The following is a 13,841-nucleotide window of genomic DNA, read 5'->3' on the forward strand; positions in this document are numbered from 1 at the left end:
TATCCACCGTGGTATTTCTGAATTCAGCAATCAAATTACTTCAGATTTCCCATTGAAAACCAGGGGATGAATTTTGTAGGGATTTGTAAACTGCTGGATTCCAGCTTGTCTGTGAGTGTGTTACCATTTGCTTATACAGAGGTTTGTAAATGTCTGCTCCAAACAATGAAATCTGAGCACGTTGTATCGGGTGCAGCCTGGATGGAAAAGGTTACATGTTGGCAATAAATAAAAGGTGAACTCCTGGGGAACACAGCCTGGTTATCAAATGACTTATCAAATTTGGTTGCCTCATCCGTGACCCCTAAATATTTATTGAGCGCGGCGCACGTACAGGAAATGTTTTGATACCTGCGTTGTGTGAAATCCCTTGTGATCTGTCATCTGGTCATCGTCTCCGCCACCGCCTGTTTATATTGGAGGCGATACAAAGACCTGGATCTGCCGGCTGCTCACAATTGTGGTTTGCTTTTCCAGGTTTTATCTCTTACTATTTTGGCCCGTGTCAGACCACGTGTTATTTGTTTACTTTCACATATCTTTTTAGATCTCAGCCAAAATCTTTTTCTCAACGGTCATTTTATATATTTCTTTATCGTTCCTTTATGGGAGACCCAGACCATGGGTGTATAGCTAGCGACCTCCGGAGGACACACAAAGCACTACACTCAAACGTGTAGCTCCTCCCTCCGGGCTATATACACCCCCTGGATGACAATCTACCCAGTTCAACGCTTTGTGTTCCAGGAGGATCACACACACTTTTATTTCCTCATATTTTTTTCAATTTTATTTTAATGTTTTAAAGATTTGGAAGAAAAGCGGGTCCAGTCTGGACTCCCGGCATGTCCCTTCACGCTCCACTCTGCGGGGTGCTGTTAAGGTTGATTTTAATAAGGCTGGAGCCTTCACATGCCGAGCTCCTTCGCATCCTCTGTCGAGGCTCTGTTTGAAGTGGGAGCCTCCACGGTCCTCTCTGCTTGCAGGAGGCCGGCTCCATCCACAGCCCTGTCTGGTCCCTGCTGGAAGGAGCGTTAACCCCCATTCAGGGACATGGCCCTGCGTCTCAAAGCTAAGTATTGAGACGTTTTTTCAGGGGTCCCGGGTACTTTTATTATGGGGGCAGTATGTGCTTTAGCGTTACTGTTAATTTCGGCCGGTTCTGGGAATTTCCCATGAGAACCGCGCCGACGGTGCCTGCTCGTCGGCCGCACTTTAAAATCTAGGCCCCGGCTTCAGTTTGGGCCTAGTTTCGTTTTTGGCTTCTTCTGTATGTTTTGCATACAGCGACGCCCACCGCCCGGCCAGCAGAGCGGAGGGCACTCCCCTCTGGGGGGATGTCCCCTCCTCTGTCTACCCCCCTGTGTCTCTCTGGCCTCTGTTTTTTCCCGCTCCTGGGCTTATACACGCCCCCCTCCTTCTCCCACCGCCATTTTCTCAGCGTTTTTATCACTGAGAAGCGCTGGATGCTACTGCTGCATACTTTTTGGAAGCTGTCACTTTACAGGGGAGCGGTGAAGTCCGGAGGGCACACAGAGAACAGGGCTGGTAAGCCACAACCTATGGTTGTGGATTTTTATACACTCAGGCTTTCTACAGGAGTGTGTTTTGGCTGCAGAGCTTCCTCCACAGCAGCATGTCTGTCACTAGGAGCAAGGCTGCAAACATGTATGCTATATGCACTGCTTGCAAGCTAATTCTGCCAGAGCCTAGCACGTACCCACATTGTGATAACTGTGCTAATATGGTTGTGTCTCAGCCTGGAGCCTCCGCAGGGGTCCCTCCGGCTGCTTCGGTCCCGGTGGCTGAACCCCCGGCTTGGGTAGCATCCTTTACACAGGCTCTTTCCAAGTCGTTTGCCGATTCCATGGGGCAGCTGTCTCAGACGCTGCTGTCTATGCATCAGCCTCCCTCTCAGCCCCCCTCTCAGGGTGTCTCTGCTGCTCAGAGCTCTGCAGAGCCCTCAGAGCATGTCCTTGGACCCCGTCCCCCCAAACGGAGACGCACGGACCCTCCTCCTTCCTCGTCCCACGGCTCTGATTCACAAGCCGAGGTGCAGGGCGAGGATGATTCATTTACTGTGGGCTCAGACTCTGCCTCTATGTACCCCATTGACTTGTCTGAGGGCGATGCGGACGTTAGTGACTTGATTGCGTCCATTAACTCCGTACTGAACCTTAACCCACAGGAGTCAGAGGATCAACCCTCTCTGGTAGAGGTACACCAGTTTACCTCTCCTAAGAAGCCTAGGAGTATGTTTTTTAACCACTCCAGCTTTCAGACCACTGTTAACAAGCCAAGGGCCTGTCCTGACAAACGTTTTCCGAAACGTAGTTCAGATGACCGTTTCCCGTTTCCACCGGAGGTGGTTAAGGACTGGGCCCAGTCCCCAAAGGTAGACCCTCCAGTGTCCAGAATCTCAGCCCGCACAGTAGTTGCGGTGGCCGACGGCACTTCTCTTAAGGATCCCACTGACCGCCAGGTTGACCTTCTGGCCAAGTCTGTATTTGAGGCGGCAGGAGCCTCCTTCTCTCCGTCTTTTGCGGCGGTGTGGGCTCTTAAGGCTATCTCTGCCTCTCTGGCGGAGATTCATTCCCTCTCCAGAGACTCTATTCCTGAGATGGATGCTTTAACCGCCCGAGCTTCAGCTTTTGCATCCTACGCCATGTCTGCCGTCCTGGAAGCTTCTCACCGCACGGCAGTGGCCTCCGCTAATTCCCTCGCGATCCGCAGGATCTTGTGGCTTCGAGAGTGGAAAGCGGACGCTTCCTCTAAGAAGTACCTTGCGAGTCTTCCTTTTACTGGGTCACGGCTGTTTGGGGAACAGCTGGATGACATAATTAAGGAGGCTACTGGCGGGAAGAGTACTTCCTTGCCACAAGCTAAACCCAAGAAACCTACCCAGGGCAGGAACCAATCGAGGTTTCGTTCCTTTCGTTCCTCTAACTGGTCATCCTCTAAGCCCACGGTCTCGTCCACTACCGCCAAGGATCGTAAATCCAACTGGCGCGCAAAGCCGCGTCCTCAAAAGACCGGAGGAGCCGCGGCCACCAAGGCAGCCTCCTCGTGACTATCTGGCCGCGCCAGCAACGTCCTTGGTCGGGGGCAGGCTCTCCCACTTTGGCGACGTGTGGTTGCAACACGTCTCCGATCAGTGGGTGCGGGATATCATCACCCACGGCTACAGGATACCTTTTTCTTCCAGCCCGCCAAACAGATTTTTTCTGTCCACCCCCCCCTGCTCCAAAGCCGCCGCCTTCGCTCAGGCCGTGGCATCCCTGCAGACCAACGGTGTAATTGTTCCGGTCCCCGCCCGGGAACGGTTCAGAGGTTTCTACTCAAACCTCTTTCTAGTTCCCAAAAAGGACGGTTCCTCCCGGCCCATCCTGGATCTCAAGCTTCTCAACAAGCATGTTCAGGTGCGGCACTTTCACATGGAATCTCTAAGATCGGTCATTGCCTCAATGACCCAGGGAGATTTTCTCGCATCCATCGACATCAGAGATGCCTATCTGCATGTGCCTATTGCGGTTTCACACCAGCGTTGGCTACGCTTTGCGATCGGAGAGGAACATTTCCAGTTCGTGGCTCTTCCCTTTGGCTTAGCCACGGCCCCCCGAGTGTTCACCAAGGTCATGGCAGCAGTGGTTGCTGTCCTGCACCTCCAGGGATTGGCAGTGATTCCTTACCTGGACGACCTTCTAGTCAAGGCCTCATCCAGTGTAGACTGCCAACGGAGTGTCTCTCTCACTGTCGCCACGCTAATTCAGTTCGGGTGGCTTGTCAACCTCCCCAAGTCGACTCTGACCCCGACCCAGGTACTCTTGTACCTAGGGATGCATTTCGAGACTCTGCCGGCACTTGTCAAGTTGCCCTTAGTCAAACAGCAGTCCCTTCGTCTGGCGGTGCGCTCTCTGCTGAGGCACCGCCGTCATTCCCTCAGACGCCTCATGCAGGTGCTGGGTCAGATGGTGGCGTCCATGGAAGCGGTTCCCTTTGCCCAGTTCCATCTGCGTCCCTTGCAGCTGGACATTCTCCGCTGTTGGGACAAGCGGATCTCTTCTTTGGACAGGCTAGTGGCTCTGTCATCACAGGCCAGGAACTCCCTTCAGTGGTGGCTTCAGCCCCTCTCCCTGTCACAGGGGCGGTCCTTCCTGACTCCGTCCTGGGTGATTCTCACCACGGATGCCAGTCTCTCCGGTTGGGGAGCGGTGTTTCTCCATCACCGAGCACAGGGCACTTGGACTCCGTCCGAATCAGCCCTCCCGATCAATGTGCTGGAGATCAGAGCTGTGTTTCTAGCTCTTCTAGACTTTCACCACCTACTGGCGGGCAAGCACATTCGGGTTCAGTCGGACAACGCGACAGCGGTTGCCTACATCAATCACCAGGGCGGAACTCACAGCCGTCTGGCGATGTTGGAGGTTCAACGAATCCTCCAGTGGACGGAGGACTCAAAGTCCACCATATCCGCAGTCCACATCCCAGGCGTGGAAAACTGGGAGGCCGATTATCTCAGCCGTCAAACCGTGGACGGCGGCGAGTGGGCCCTGCATCCGTCAGTGTTCAGATCAATCTGCCGCAAGTGGGGCACACCGGAAGTAGATCTAATGGCTTCCCGGCACAACCACAAGGTTCCGGTTTACGTGGCTCGCTCCCACGATCCTCAAGCCTTCGCAGCAGACGCACTGGTTCAGGATTGGTCTCAGTTCAGTCTGGCCTATGTGTTTCCCCCTCTAGCGCTCTTGCCCAGGGTTCTGCGCAAGATCCGAATGGAGGGCCGTCGAGTCATACTCATTGCTCCGGACTGGCCCAGGCGAGCCTGGTACCCAGACTTGCTCCGCCTGTCCGTAGAGATCCCGTGGCATCTCCCGGACCGCCCAGACCTTCTCTCTCAAGGTCCGTTCTTCCGCCAGAATTCTGCGGCTCTCAGATTGACGGCGTGGCTCTTGAGTCCTGGATCCTGACGGCTTCAGGCATTCCCTCTGAGGTCATCTCCACCATGACTCAGGCTCGGAAGTCTTCCTCGGCTAGGATTTATCATAGGACTTGGAAAATTTTCCTGTCCTGGTGTCGCTCTTCCGGCCATGCTCCTTGGCCGTTCGCCTTGCCGACCATCCTGTCTTTTCTACAGTCAGGTCTACAGTTGGGTCTGTCCCTCAATTCCCTTAAGGGACAGGTGTCGGTTTTGTCGGTATTGTTCCAGCGGCGTATCGCTCGACTGGCTCAGGTGCGCACCTTCATGCAGGGCGCATCTCACATCATTCCTCCTTACCGACGACCCTTGGATCCCTGGGACCTTAATTTGGTCCTCACGGCCTTACAGAAACCCCCTTTTGAGCCTCTCAGGGAGGTTCCTTTGTCCAGACTTTCACAGAAAGTCGTCTTTCTAGTAGCCATAACTTCTCTCAGGAGAGTTTCCGATTTGGCTGCGCTTTCTTCGGAATCCCCCTTTTTGGTGTTTCACCAAGACAAGGTGGTTCTTCGTCCGACTCCGGACTTTCTTCCTAAGGTGGTGTCTTCCTTCCACCTTAACCAGGACATTTCATTGCCCTCTCTTTGTCCGGCCCCTGTGCATCGCTTTGAGAAGGCGTTGCACACCTTGGATTTGGTGCGGGCGCTCCGCATCTATGTGTCTCGCACCGCCGTGTTTCGGCGGTGCACCTCACTTTTCGTGCTAACCACGGGTCAGCGCAAGGGCCTTTCGGCTTCTAAACCGACCCTAGCTCGTTGGATTAGGTCGGCCATATCCGATGCCTACCAGTCTTCTCAGGTGCCTCCCCCGTCGGGGATTAAGGCGCACTCGACCAGAGCTGTCGGTGCCTCATGGGCTTTCAGGCACCAGGCTACGGCTCAGCAGGTGTGTCAGGCTGCCACTTGGTCCAGTCTGCACACTTTTTCTAAGCACTACCAAGTGCATGCTCATGCTTCGGCAGATGCGAGCTTGGGCAGACTCATCCTTCAGGCGGCTGTCGCCCATTTGTGAAGTTAGGTTTTGCCTACTTCTCAGTTTAGTTTATTTCCCACCCATGGACTGCTTTGGAACGTCCCATGGTCTGGGTCTCCCATAAAGGAACGATAAAGAAAAAGAGAATTTTGTTTACTTACCGTAAATTCTTTTTCTTATAGTTCCGACATGGGAGACCCAGCTCCCTCCCTGTTGCCTGTTGGCAGTTTTTGTTCCGTGTGCTTCACGGCTGTTGTTAGTAGACAGAGTTCTGGTTTTGCCGAGTTTTACTCTATCTCTACTTATGGGTGGATGTCCTCCTTCAGCTTTTGCACTGAACTGGGTAGATTGTCATCCAGGGGGTGTATATAGCCCGGAGGGAGGAGCTACACGTTTGAGTGTAGTGCTTTGTGTGTCCTCCGGAGGTCGCTAGCTATACACCCATGGTCTGGGTCTCCCATGTCGGAACTATAAGAAAAAGAATTTACGGTAAGTAAACAAAATTCTCTTTTTTTTTTCTCTCACTTTACTTTACTTTTTTCTTCTCCTTCTTCCAAGAAATTAATATATATATATATATATATATATATATATATAATATTATTAATAATGTTATATATATATATATATATATATAATATTATTAATAATGTTATATATATATATATATATATATATAATATTATTAATAATGTTATATATATATATATAATAATGTTGTTGTTGTTGTTGTTGTTGTTGTTGTTGTTGTTGTTGTTGTTGTTGTTGTTGTTGTTGTTGTTGTTGTTGTTGTTGTTGTTGTTGTTGTTGTTGTTGTTGTTGTTGTTGTTGTGGTTGTTGTTGTTGTTGTGGTTGTTGTTGTTGTGGTTGTTGTTGTTGTTGTGGTTGTGGTTGTGGTTGTTGTTGTTGTGGTTGTGGTTGTGGTTGTGGTTGTTGTTGTTGTGGTTGTTGTTGTTGTTGTGGTTGTTGTTGTTGTTGTGGTTGTGGTTGTTGTTGTGGTTGTGGTTGTTGTTGTGGTTGTTGGTTGTTGTTGTGGTTGTTGGTTGTTGTTGTGGTTGTTGGTTGTTGTTGTGGTTGTTGGTTGTTGTTGTTGGTTGTTGTTTGTTGTTTGTTGTTTGTTGTTTGTTGTTTGTTGTTTGTTGTTGTTGTTGTTGTTGTTGTTTGTTGTTGTTGTTTGTTGTTTGTTGTTTGTTGTTGTTGTTTTCTTTTTCGTTCCTATGGGAGACCCAGACCGTGGGTGTTTAGCTTCTGCCTCAGGAGGACACACAAAGTACTACACTCAAAAGTGTAGCTCCTCCCTCTGAGCTTATACACCCCCTGGAGAACTAGATCTAGCCAGTTTATCGCTTTGTGTTCAGGAGGCATACATCCACACATGCATTCTCATCTGATTTGTTTGATTTTTGGAAAGAGTTTGAAGAAAAGCGGGTCCACGTCTGGACTCCCGGCATGTCCCTTCTCACCCCACTGTGTCGGCGGTGTGAAGGTTGATTTCCAAGGCTGGAGCCTTACATGCCGCGCTCCTTCACCATCCCTCCTGGGCTGTGGCTTGAAGTGGGAGCCAGCACGGTCTCCATGCCTGGCAGGAGTCAGGTCTCCATCCACAGCCCCTTGAGGATCCTGTTGGACCGGAGCACTCATCCCCAGGGACCTGGCCCTGCGTCTCAGCAGCTAAGTACCTGAGACGTTTATGTGTTGGGGGGTCCCGGTTCTTTATTGTATGGGGAGAGTATGCTGTATATGATTATTTTGCCTTTTCCAGCGGGTTCTCTAGCTTTTGCCTGAGAACCGCGCCGATGGTGCCTGCTTGTCGGCCTCGCCGCTTAAATTTAGGCCCCGGCTTCGCCGGAGGCCTAGTTTCGTTTTCCTGCCCTCGCATGTCACTCATGCAGAGGGACAGGCTCGGCTCCTCCCGGCGGCCGTTCTACACAGGGGAGGGACACTCCCCACTGCTGGGGCGTCCCTCCTCCCCTGCATGTCTCTATAGCCCTCCCGTTCCCGCTCTCCTATAGGAACGCCCCCTAGTCCCGCCCCCTCTCCTCGCTACGGCGGCCATTTCTCACGCAGAGTTCACTCTGCTCTGGGACATTCTGCACTCTGCATCTCTGCTGAGATGCTGTGCACTGGGGGACCGGGCTTCGGGATCTGGAGGGCACACAACACCGCGCCCAGCGGTCTGGTAAGCCACAGCCGGTCTCCGGTTGTGGACCTCTGTATATTCTCCCTGGGGTTCATTCTCTGCAAAGCCCCCACTCCAGCAGCATGTCTCACACAAGGAGCAAGGCTCCAAAGCTTTGTTCTGCATGCACTGCATGTAAGCTCCTGCTGCCTGAGCCGAGCATTTATCCACACTGTGATGGTTTCTCTAACTTGGCGATGCCACAGCCTGGAGTCTCACCCCCAGTGGTCTCTCGGGCTGCTTCTGCACCTGTGGCTGAACCCCCGGCCTGGGTAGAGTCCTTTTCTAGGTCCATATCCCAGTCATTTGCTGAGTCCATGGGACTTTTGTCCAGGACTTTGATGAATATGCATCAGCCCTCCTCACAGGGTGCCTCTAATACTCTTGACAGAGGATTCCTATCCTCTGACCTCCGTCCATCAGAGCTCACAGAGGATTCATCATCAGGTCCCAGACCCCGTCCTTCTAAGAGAAGGCGCAGGGTTTCCTCCCCCTCCTCATCCCATGGCTCTGTCTCAAGAGCTGACTCGCAAGATGAGGAGGATGCCCTCACGGGTGGCTCGGAGGCTATGTATCCCATCGATTTCTCTGAGGGTGACTCAGATCTTAGTGACTTGATTGCTTCTATTAATTCTGTGCCGGATCTCAATCCGCCAGTCTCAGAGGAGCAACCCTCTTTGGCAGAAAAACATCATTTTACCTCGCCTAAGAGAGTGAAGAGTGTGTTCTTTAACCACTCCAGTTTTCAGACCGCTGTGACCAAGCCCAGGGCCTGCCCTGACAAACGCTTTCCAAAGCATGGTTCTGATGACCGGTTTCCATTTCCACCTGAGGTGGTCAAGGAGTGGTCTCACTCCCCAAAGGTAGACCCTCCGGTGTCTAGGCTCTCAGCCCGGACCGTTGTCGGTGGCTGACGGCACCTCACTTAAGGATCCACTGACCGTCAGATTGACCTTTTGGCCAAATCTGTGTATGAAGCTGCGGGGGCCGCGTTTTCCCCGACTTTTGCAGCAGTGTGGGCTCTCAAAGCCATCTCTGCTTCTCTGGAGGAGATGCATTCCCTCACCAAGGAATCTATGCCTGAGATGGTTACCTTAACTGCTCAGGCTTCAGCTTTTTCATCTTATGCCATGTCTGCAATGCTAGAGGCTGCTCACCGCACTGCGGTGTCTTCAGCTAATTCTCTTGTTATCCGCAGGATTTTGTGGCTTCGAGAGTGGAAGGCAGATTCTTCTTCCAAGAAGTTTCTTGCTGGGCTCCCTTTTGCTGGTTCACGGCTGTTTGGTGAACAGCTGGATGAAATCATTAAAGAAGCTACTGGCGGGAAGAGTACTTCCATGCCACAAATCAAGACCAGGAAACCCGCCCAGGGTAGGAATCAATCGAGGTTTCGTTCCTTTCGTTCCTCCAACTGGTCATCCTCTAAGCCTTCCGCCTCGTCCGCTAACTCTGCTAAGGATCAGAAATCCAACTGGCGCACAAAAGCGCGTCCGCAGGAGGTTCTGCCACTAAGGCAGCCTCCTCATGACTCTCGGCCCGCTCCAGCCACGTCCTTAGTCGGTGGCAGGCTCTCCCACTTTGGCGACGCTTGGTTAAAGCAAGTCTCCGATCAGTGGGTGAGAGACATCATATCTCACGGCTACAGGATAGAATTCTCTTCCAGCCCCCCAAACAGATTTTTTCTCTCAACTCCCCCCTACTCCAAGGCCGCCGCCTTTTCACAGGCCGTGGCATCCTTGCAGGCAAACGGTGTGATTTGTACCAGTTCCTGCTCGAGAACGGTTCAGAGGTTTTTACTCAAACCTCTTCATAGTTCCAAAAAAGGACGGTACCTTCCGGCCCACCCTGGATCTCAAGCTTCTCAACAAGCATGTTCAGGTGCGGCATTTTCGCATGGAGTCTCTGCGATCAGTCATTGCCTCTATGACCCAAGGGGATTTCCTGGCGTCCTTCGACATCAGAGATGCCTATCTACATGTGCCAATCGCAGTGTCACACCAGCGTTGGTTACGTTTTGCGATAGGAGAGGATCATTTCCAATTCGTGGCTCTCCCCTTCGGGTTAGCCACGGCCCCTCGGGTATTCACCGAGGTCATGGCAGCAGTGATTGCGGTCCTGCACCTCCAGGGGTTGGCAGTGCTTCCTTATCTGGACGACCTTCTGATCAAGGCTCCATCCAGCGCAGACTGTCAGCGGAGTGTCTCGCTCACTCTCGCCACTCTATCCCAATTCGGGTGGCTTGTCAATCTTCCCAAGTCCACCCTGACTCCGACCCAGAGTCTCGCGTACCTAGGGATGCAGTTCGAGACTTTGCCGGCACTTGTGAAGTTGCCCTTAGTCAAACAGCAGTCTCTCCGGCTAGCGGTGCGCTCTCTGCTGCGGCCCCGCCGTTATACCCTTAGGCGCCTGATGCAGGTGCTGGGTCAAATGGTGGCGTCCATGGAGGCGGTTCCCTTTGCCCAGTTCCATCTGCGCCCCCTGCAGCTGGACATTCTCCGCTGTTGGGGCAAGCGGCTTTCCTCCTTACACAGGTTAGTGGCTCTGTCGCCACGGACCAGGAGCTCTCTTCAGTGGTGGCTTCGACCCCTCTCCCTGTCCCAAGGGCGCTCCTTTCTGACTCCGACCTGGGTGATTCTCACCACGGATGCCAGCCTATCCGGCTGGGGAGCGGTATATCTCCACCACAGAGCACAGGGCACTTGGACTCCGTCCGAGTCAGCCCTTTCAATCAATGTGCTGGAAACCAGAGCTGTGCTTCTAGCTCTCCTAGCCTTTCACCACCTGTTGGCGGGCAGGCACATTCGAGTCCAGTCAGACAACGCGACAGCGGTTGCCTACATCAATCACCAAGGCGGGACACGCAGCCGCCTGGCAATGTTGGAGGTCCAACGCATTCTTCAATGGGCGGAGGACTCCAAGTCCACCATATCCGCAGTCCACATCCCAGGCATAGAAAACTGGGAGGCAGATTATCTCAGCCGTCAATCCGTGGACGGTGGCGAGTGGTCCCTGCACCCGGCAGTGTTTCAGTCAATCTGCCGCAAGTGGGGCACTCCGGACGTGGACCTAATGGCATCCCGTCTCAACAACAAGGTTCCGGTTTACGTGGCTCACTCCCACAATCCTCAGGCCTTCGCCGCGGACGCTCTGGTTCAGGATTGGTCCCAGTTTCGTCTGTCCTACGTGTTTCCCCCTCTAGCTCTCTTGCCCAGAGTCCTGCGCAAGATCAGAATGGAGGGCCGTCGAGTCATCCTCATTGCACCGGACTGGCCCAGGCGAGCTTGGTATCCGGACCTGCTCCAACTGTCCGTAGAGATGCCGTGGCATCTTCCGGATCGTCCAGACCTACTCTCGCAAGGTCCGTTTTTCCACCCGAATTCTGCGGCACTCAATTTGACGGCGTGGCTCTTGAGTCCTGGATTTTGACGGCTTCTGGTATTCCTCCTGAAGTCATCTCCACTATGACTCGGGCCTGTAAGTCTTCCTCCGTCAAGATCTTTCACAGGACTTGGAAAATTTTCCTGTCCTGGTGTCGCTCTTCCGGCCATCCTCCTTGGCCATTCTCGTTGCCGACCCTTCTGTCTTTTTTACAGTCCGGTCTGCAGCTAGGACTGTCCCTCAACTCTCTCAAGGGACAAGTCTCAGCTCTATCAGTGCTGTTCCAGCGGCGTCTCGCCCGGTTGGCTCAGGTCCGCACCTTCATGCAAGGCACGTCTCACATCATTCCGCCTTATCGGCGGCCCTTGGATCCCTGGGACCTTAACTTGGTCCTCACGGTATTGCAGAAACCCCCTTTTGAGCCCCTTAGGGAGGTTTCTTTGTATCGTCTTTCTCAAAAGGTGGCCTTTCTAGTTTCCATAACTTCTCTCAGGAGAGTCTCTGATTTGGCTGCGCTCTCCTCGGAGTCACCTTTTTTGGTTTTTCACCAAGACAAGGTAGTTCTCCGTCCGACTCCGGACTTTCTTCCTAAGGTGGTCTCTCCCTTCCACCTTAACCAGGACATTTCCTTGCCTTCCTTCTGTCCGGCCCCTGTTCATCGCTTTGAGAAAGCGCTGCATTCTCTGGATCTGGTGCGTGCTCTCCGGATTTGTGTGTCTCGCACCGCTGCGCTTAGGCGGTGCACCTCTCAAGCTTTTCAAAGCACACTCGACCAGAGCTGTCGGTGCCTCTTGGGCTTTTAGGCACCAGGCTACGGCTCAACAAGTCTGTCAGGCTGCCACTTGGTCTAGCCTGCATACCTTTTCAAAGCACTACCAAGTGCATGCTCATGCTTCGGCAGATGCGAGCTTGGGCAGACGCATCCTTCAGGCGGCTGTCGCCCATTTGTGAAGTTAGGCTCCGCCTACTTCTTAGTTTTTCTGTTTATTTTCCACCCAGGGACAGCTTTGAGACGTCCCATGGTCTGGGTCTCCCATAGGAACGATAAAGAAAAAGAGAATTGTGTTTACTTTCCGTAAATTCTTTTTCTTATAGTTCCGTATTGGGAGACCCAGCTCCCTCCCTGTTGCCTGTTGGCAATTTTCTTGTTCCGTGTGTTATCACCGGCTGTTGTCGTGGACAGAGTCTCCGGTTGTTCCGGTTCTTGCTCGGTTCTACTTGTGGGTGGCTTTTCTCCTTCAGCTTTTGCACTAAACTGGCTAGATCTGGTTCTCCAGGGGGTGTTTAAGCTCAGAGGGAGGAGCTACACTTTTAAGTGTAGTACTTTGTGTGTCCTCCGGAGGCAGAAGCTAAACACCCATGGTCTGGGTCTCCCAATACGGAACTATAAGAAAAAGAATTTACGGTAAGTAAACAAAATTCTCTTTTTTTTGAATGGCATTGTTTCCTTTTTACAGCATCTAACTTGCTGTAGAAACAAGATGCCAACACTACTCTTCATTGCAGTATTAGATATGAGGATATGAGATAGATGTTATTCTCGGAGCTTGTATCGATAGTATGCGATGACATTACAAATTTCTAATTGTTTTGTGCTGCTGACACATGATTTACCTTGCAGAGGACCCCGCAGTCCGAGGACGGCTGACTGAATGCTTGGAGACCATTCTAAATAAGGCCCAGGAACCCCCCAAATCAAAGAAGGTGCAGCACTCCAATGCCAAGAATGCCGTGTTGTTTGAGGCCATCAGCCTCATCATTTACCATGACAGGTGAGGACAGGTTTTAGGTAAACCTGAAAGTTTTTTAATTTTCACATCAGCGCCTGTTTAGAAATAGCAGGTTTTCTTGGCACACTATCACTTTATACGGCTAATATATACTTTGCTCTGCAGTTCTCACTGTGCAGCATTGAGATTTAATTCATTTGCAATCAATATATTGGATTATTTTGGCTTTAAGGCCTTGGTTCCACTTGCGGTTTTCACGGACAAGTGCAATCCGATAAAAATCAGATAGTTTTGCACTAGAGTGAGAGCAATGGGGCAGTGTCCATCTGCGATTGATTTCTCATGCCATAGCGGCATGAATCGCAGCATGCTGCGTTTGGCAGCTAGGTTCGGCTCACGCACCCCCATACAAGTCTATAGGAGTGTGTGAAATGTGGCACTGTCATGCGACTGCAGTGCGATATACGCAGAGACAGTGGAGGAGTTAGGGAGAAAGTGCTCCTTCCCTCATTCTCCTCCGCAGCTGTGATCCGATTGCTAGATCACATTACAGTCACATGACCCTCGGCTGACACACCCAGCAGATGGTCAATAGCATATTGCGTAA

At 52.1% G+C, this 13,841-nt stretch overlaps 1 protein-coding gene across 4 annotated transcripts in view; it reads left to right on the top strand.

Moving 5' to 3' along the window:
* The window catches only part of AP2A2 (adaptor related protein complex 2 subunit alpha 2), a 163,722-nt gene that overhangs the window by 82,068 nt on the left and 67,813 nt on the right, over window positions 1–13,841 (top strand). For all 4 annotated transcript variants that reach the window (XM_075326941.1, XM_075326942.1, XM_075326943.1 and 1 more), the window contains exon 8: window positions 13,126–13,276. In XM_075326941.1, coding sequence (XP_075183056.1) covers window positions 13,126–13,276 — 151 coding nt within the window. The remainder of the gene's footprint in view (window positions 1–13,125; window positions 13,277–13,841) is intronic.

This window comes from Anomaloglossus baeobatrachus, chromosome 10, assembly GCF_048569485.1.
Source record: "Anomaloglossus baeobatrachus isolate aAnoBae1 chromosome 10, aAnoBae1.hap1, whole genome shotgun sequence".
Classification (NCBI taxonomy): domain Eukaryota; kingdom Metazoa; phylum Chordata; class Amphibia; order Anura; family Aromobatidae; genus Anomaloglossus; species Anomaloglossus baeobatrachus.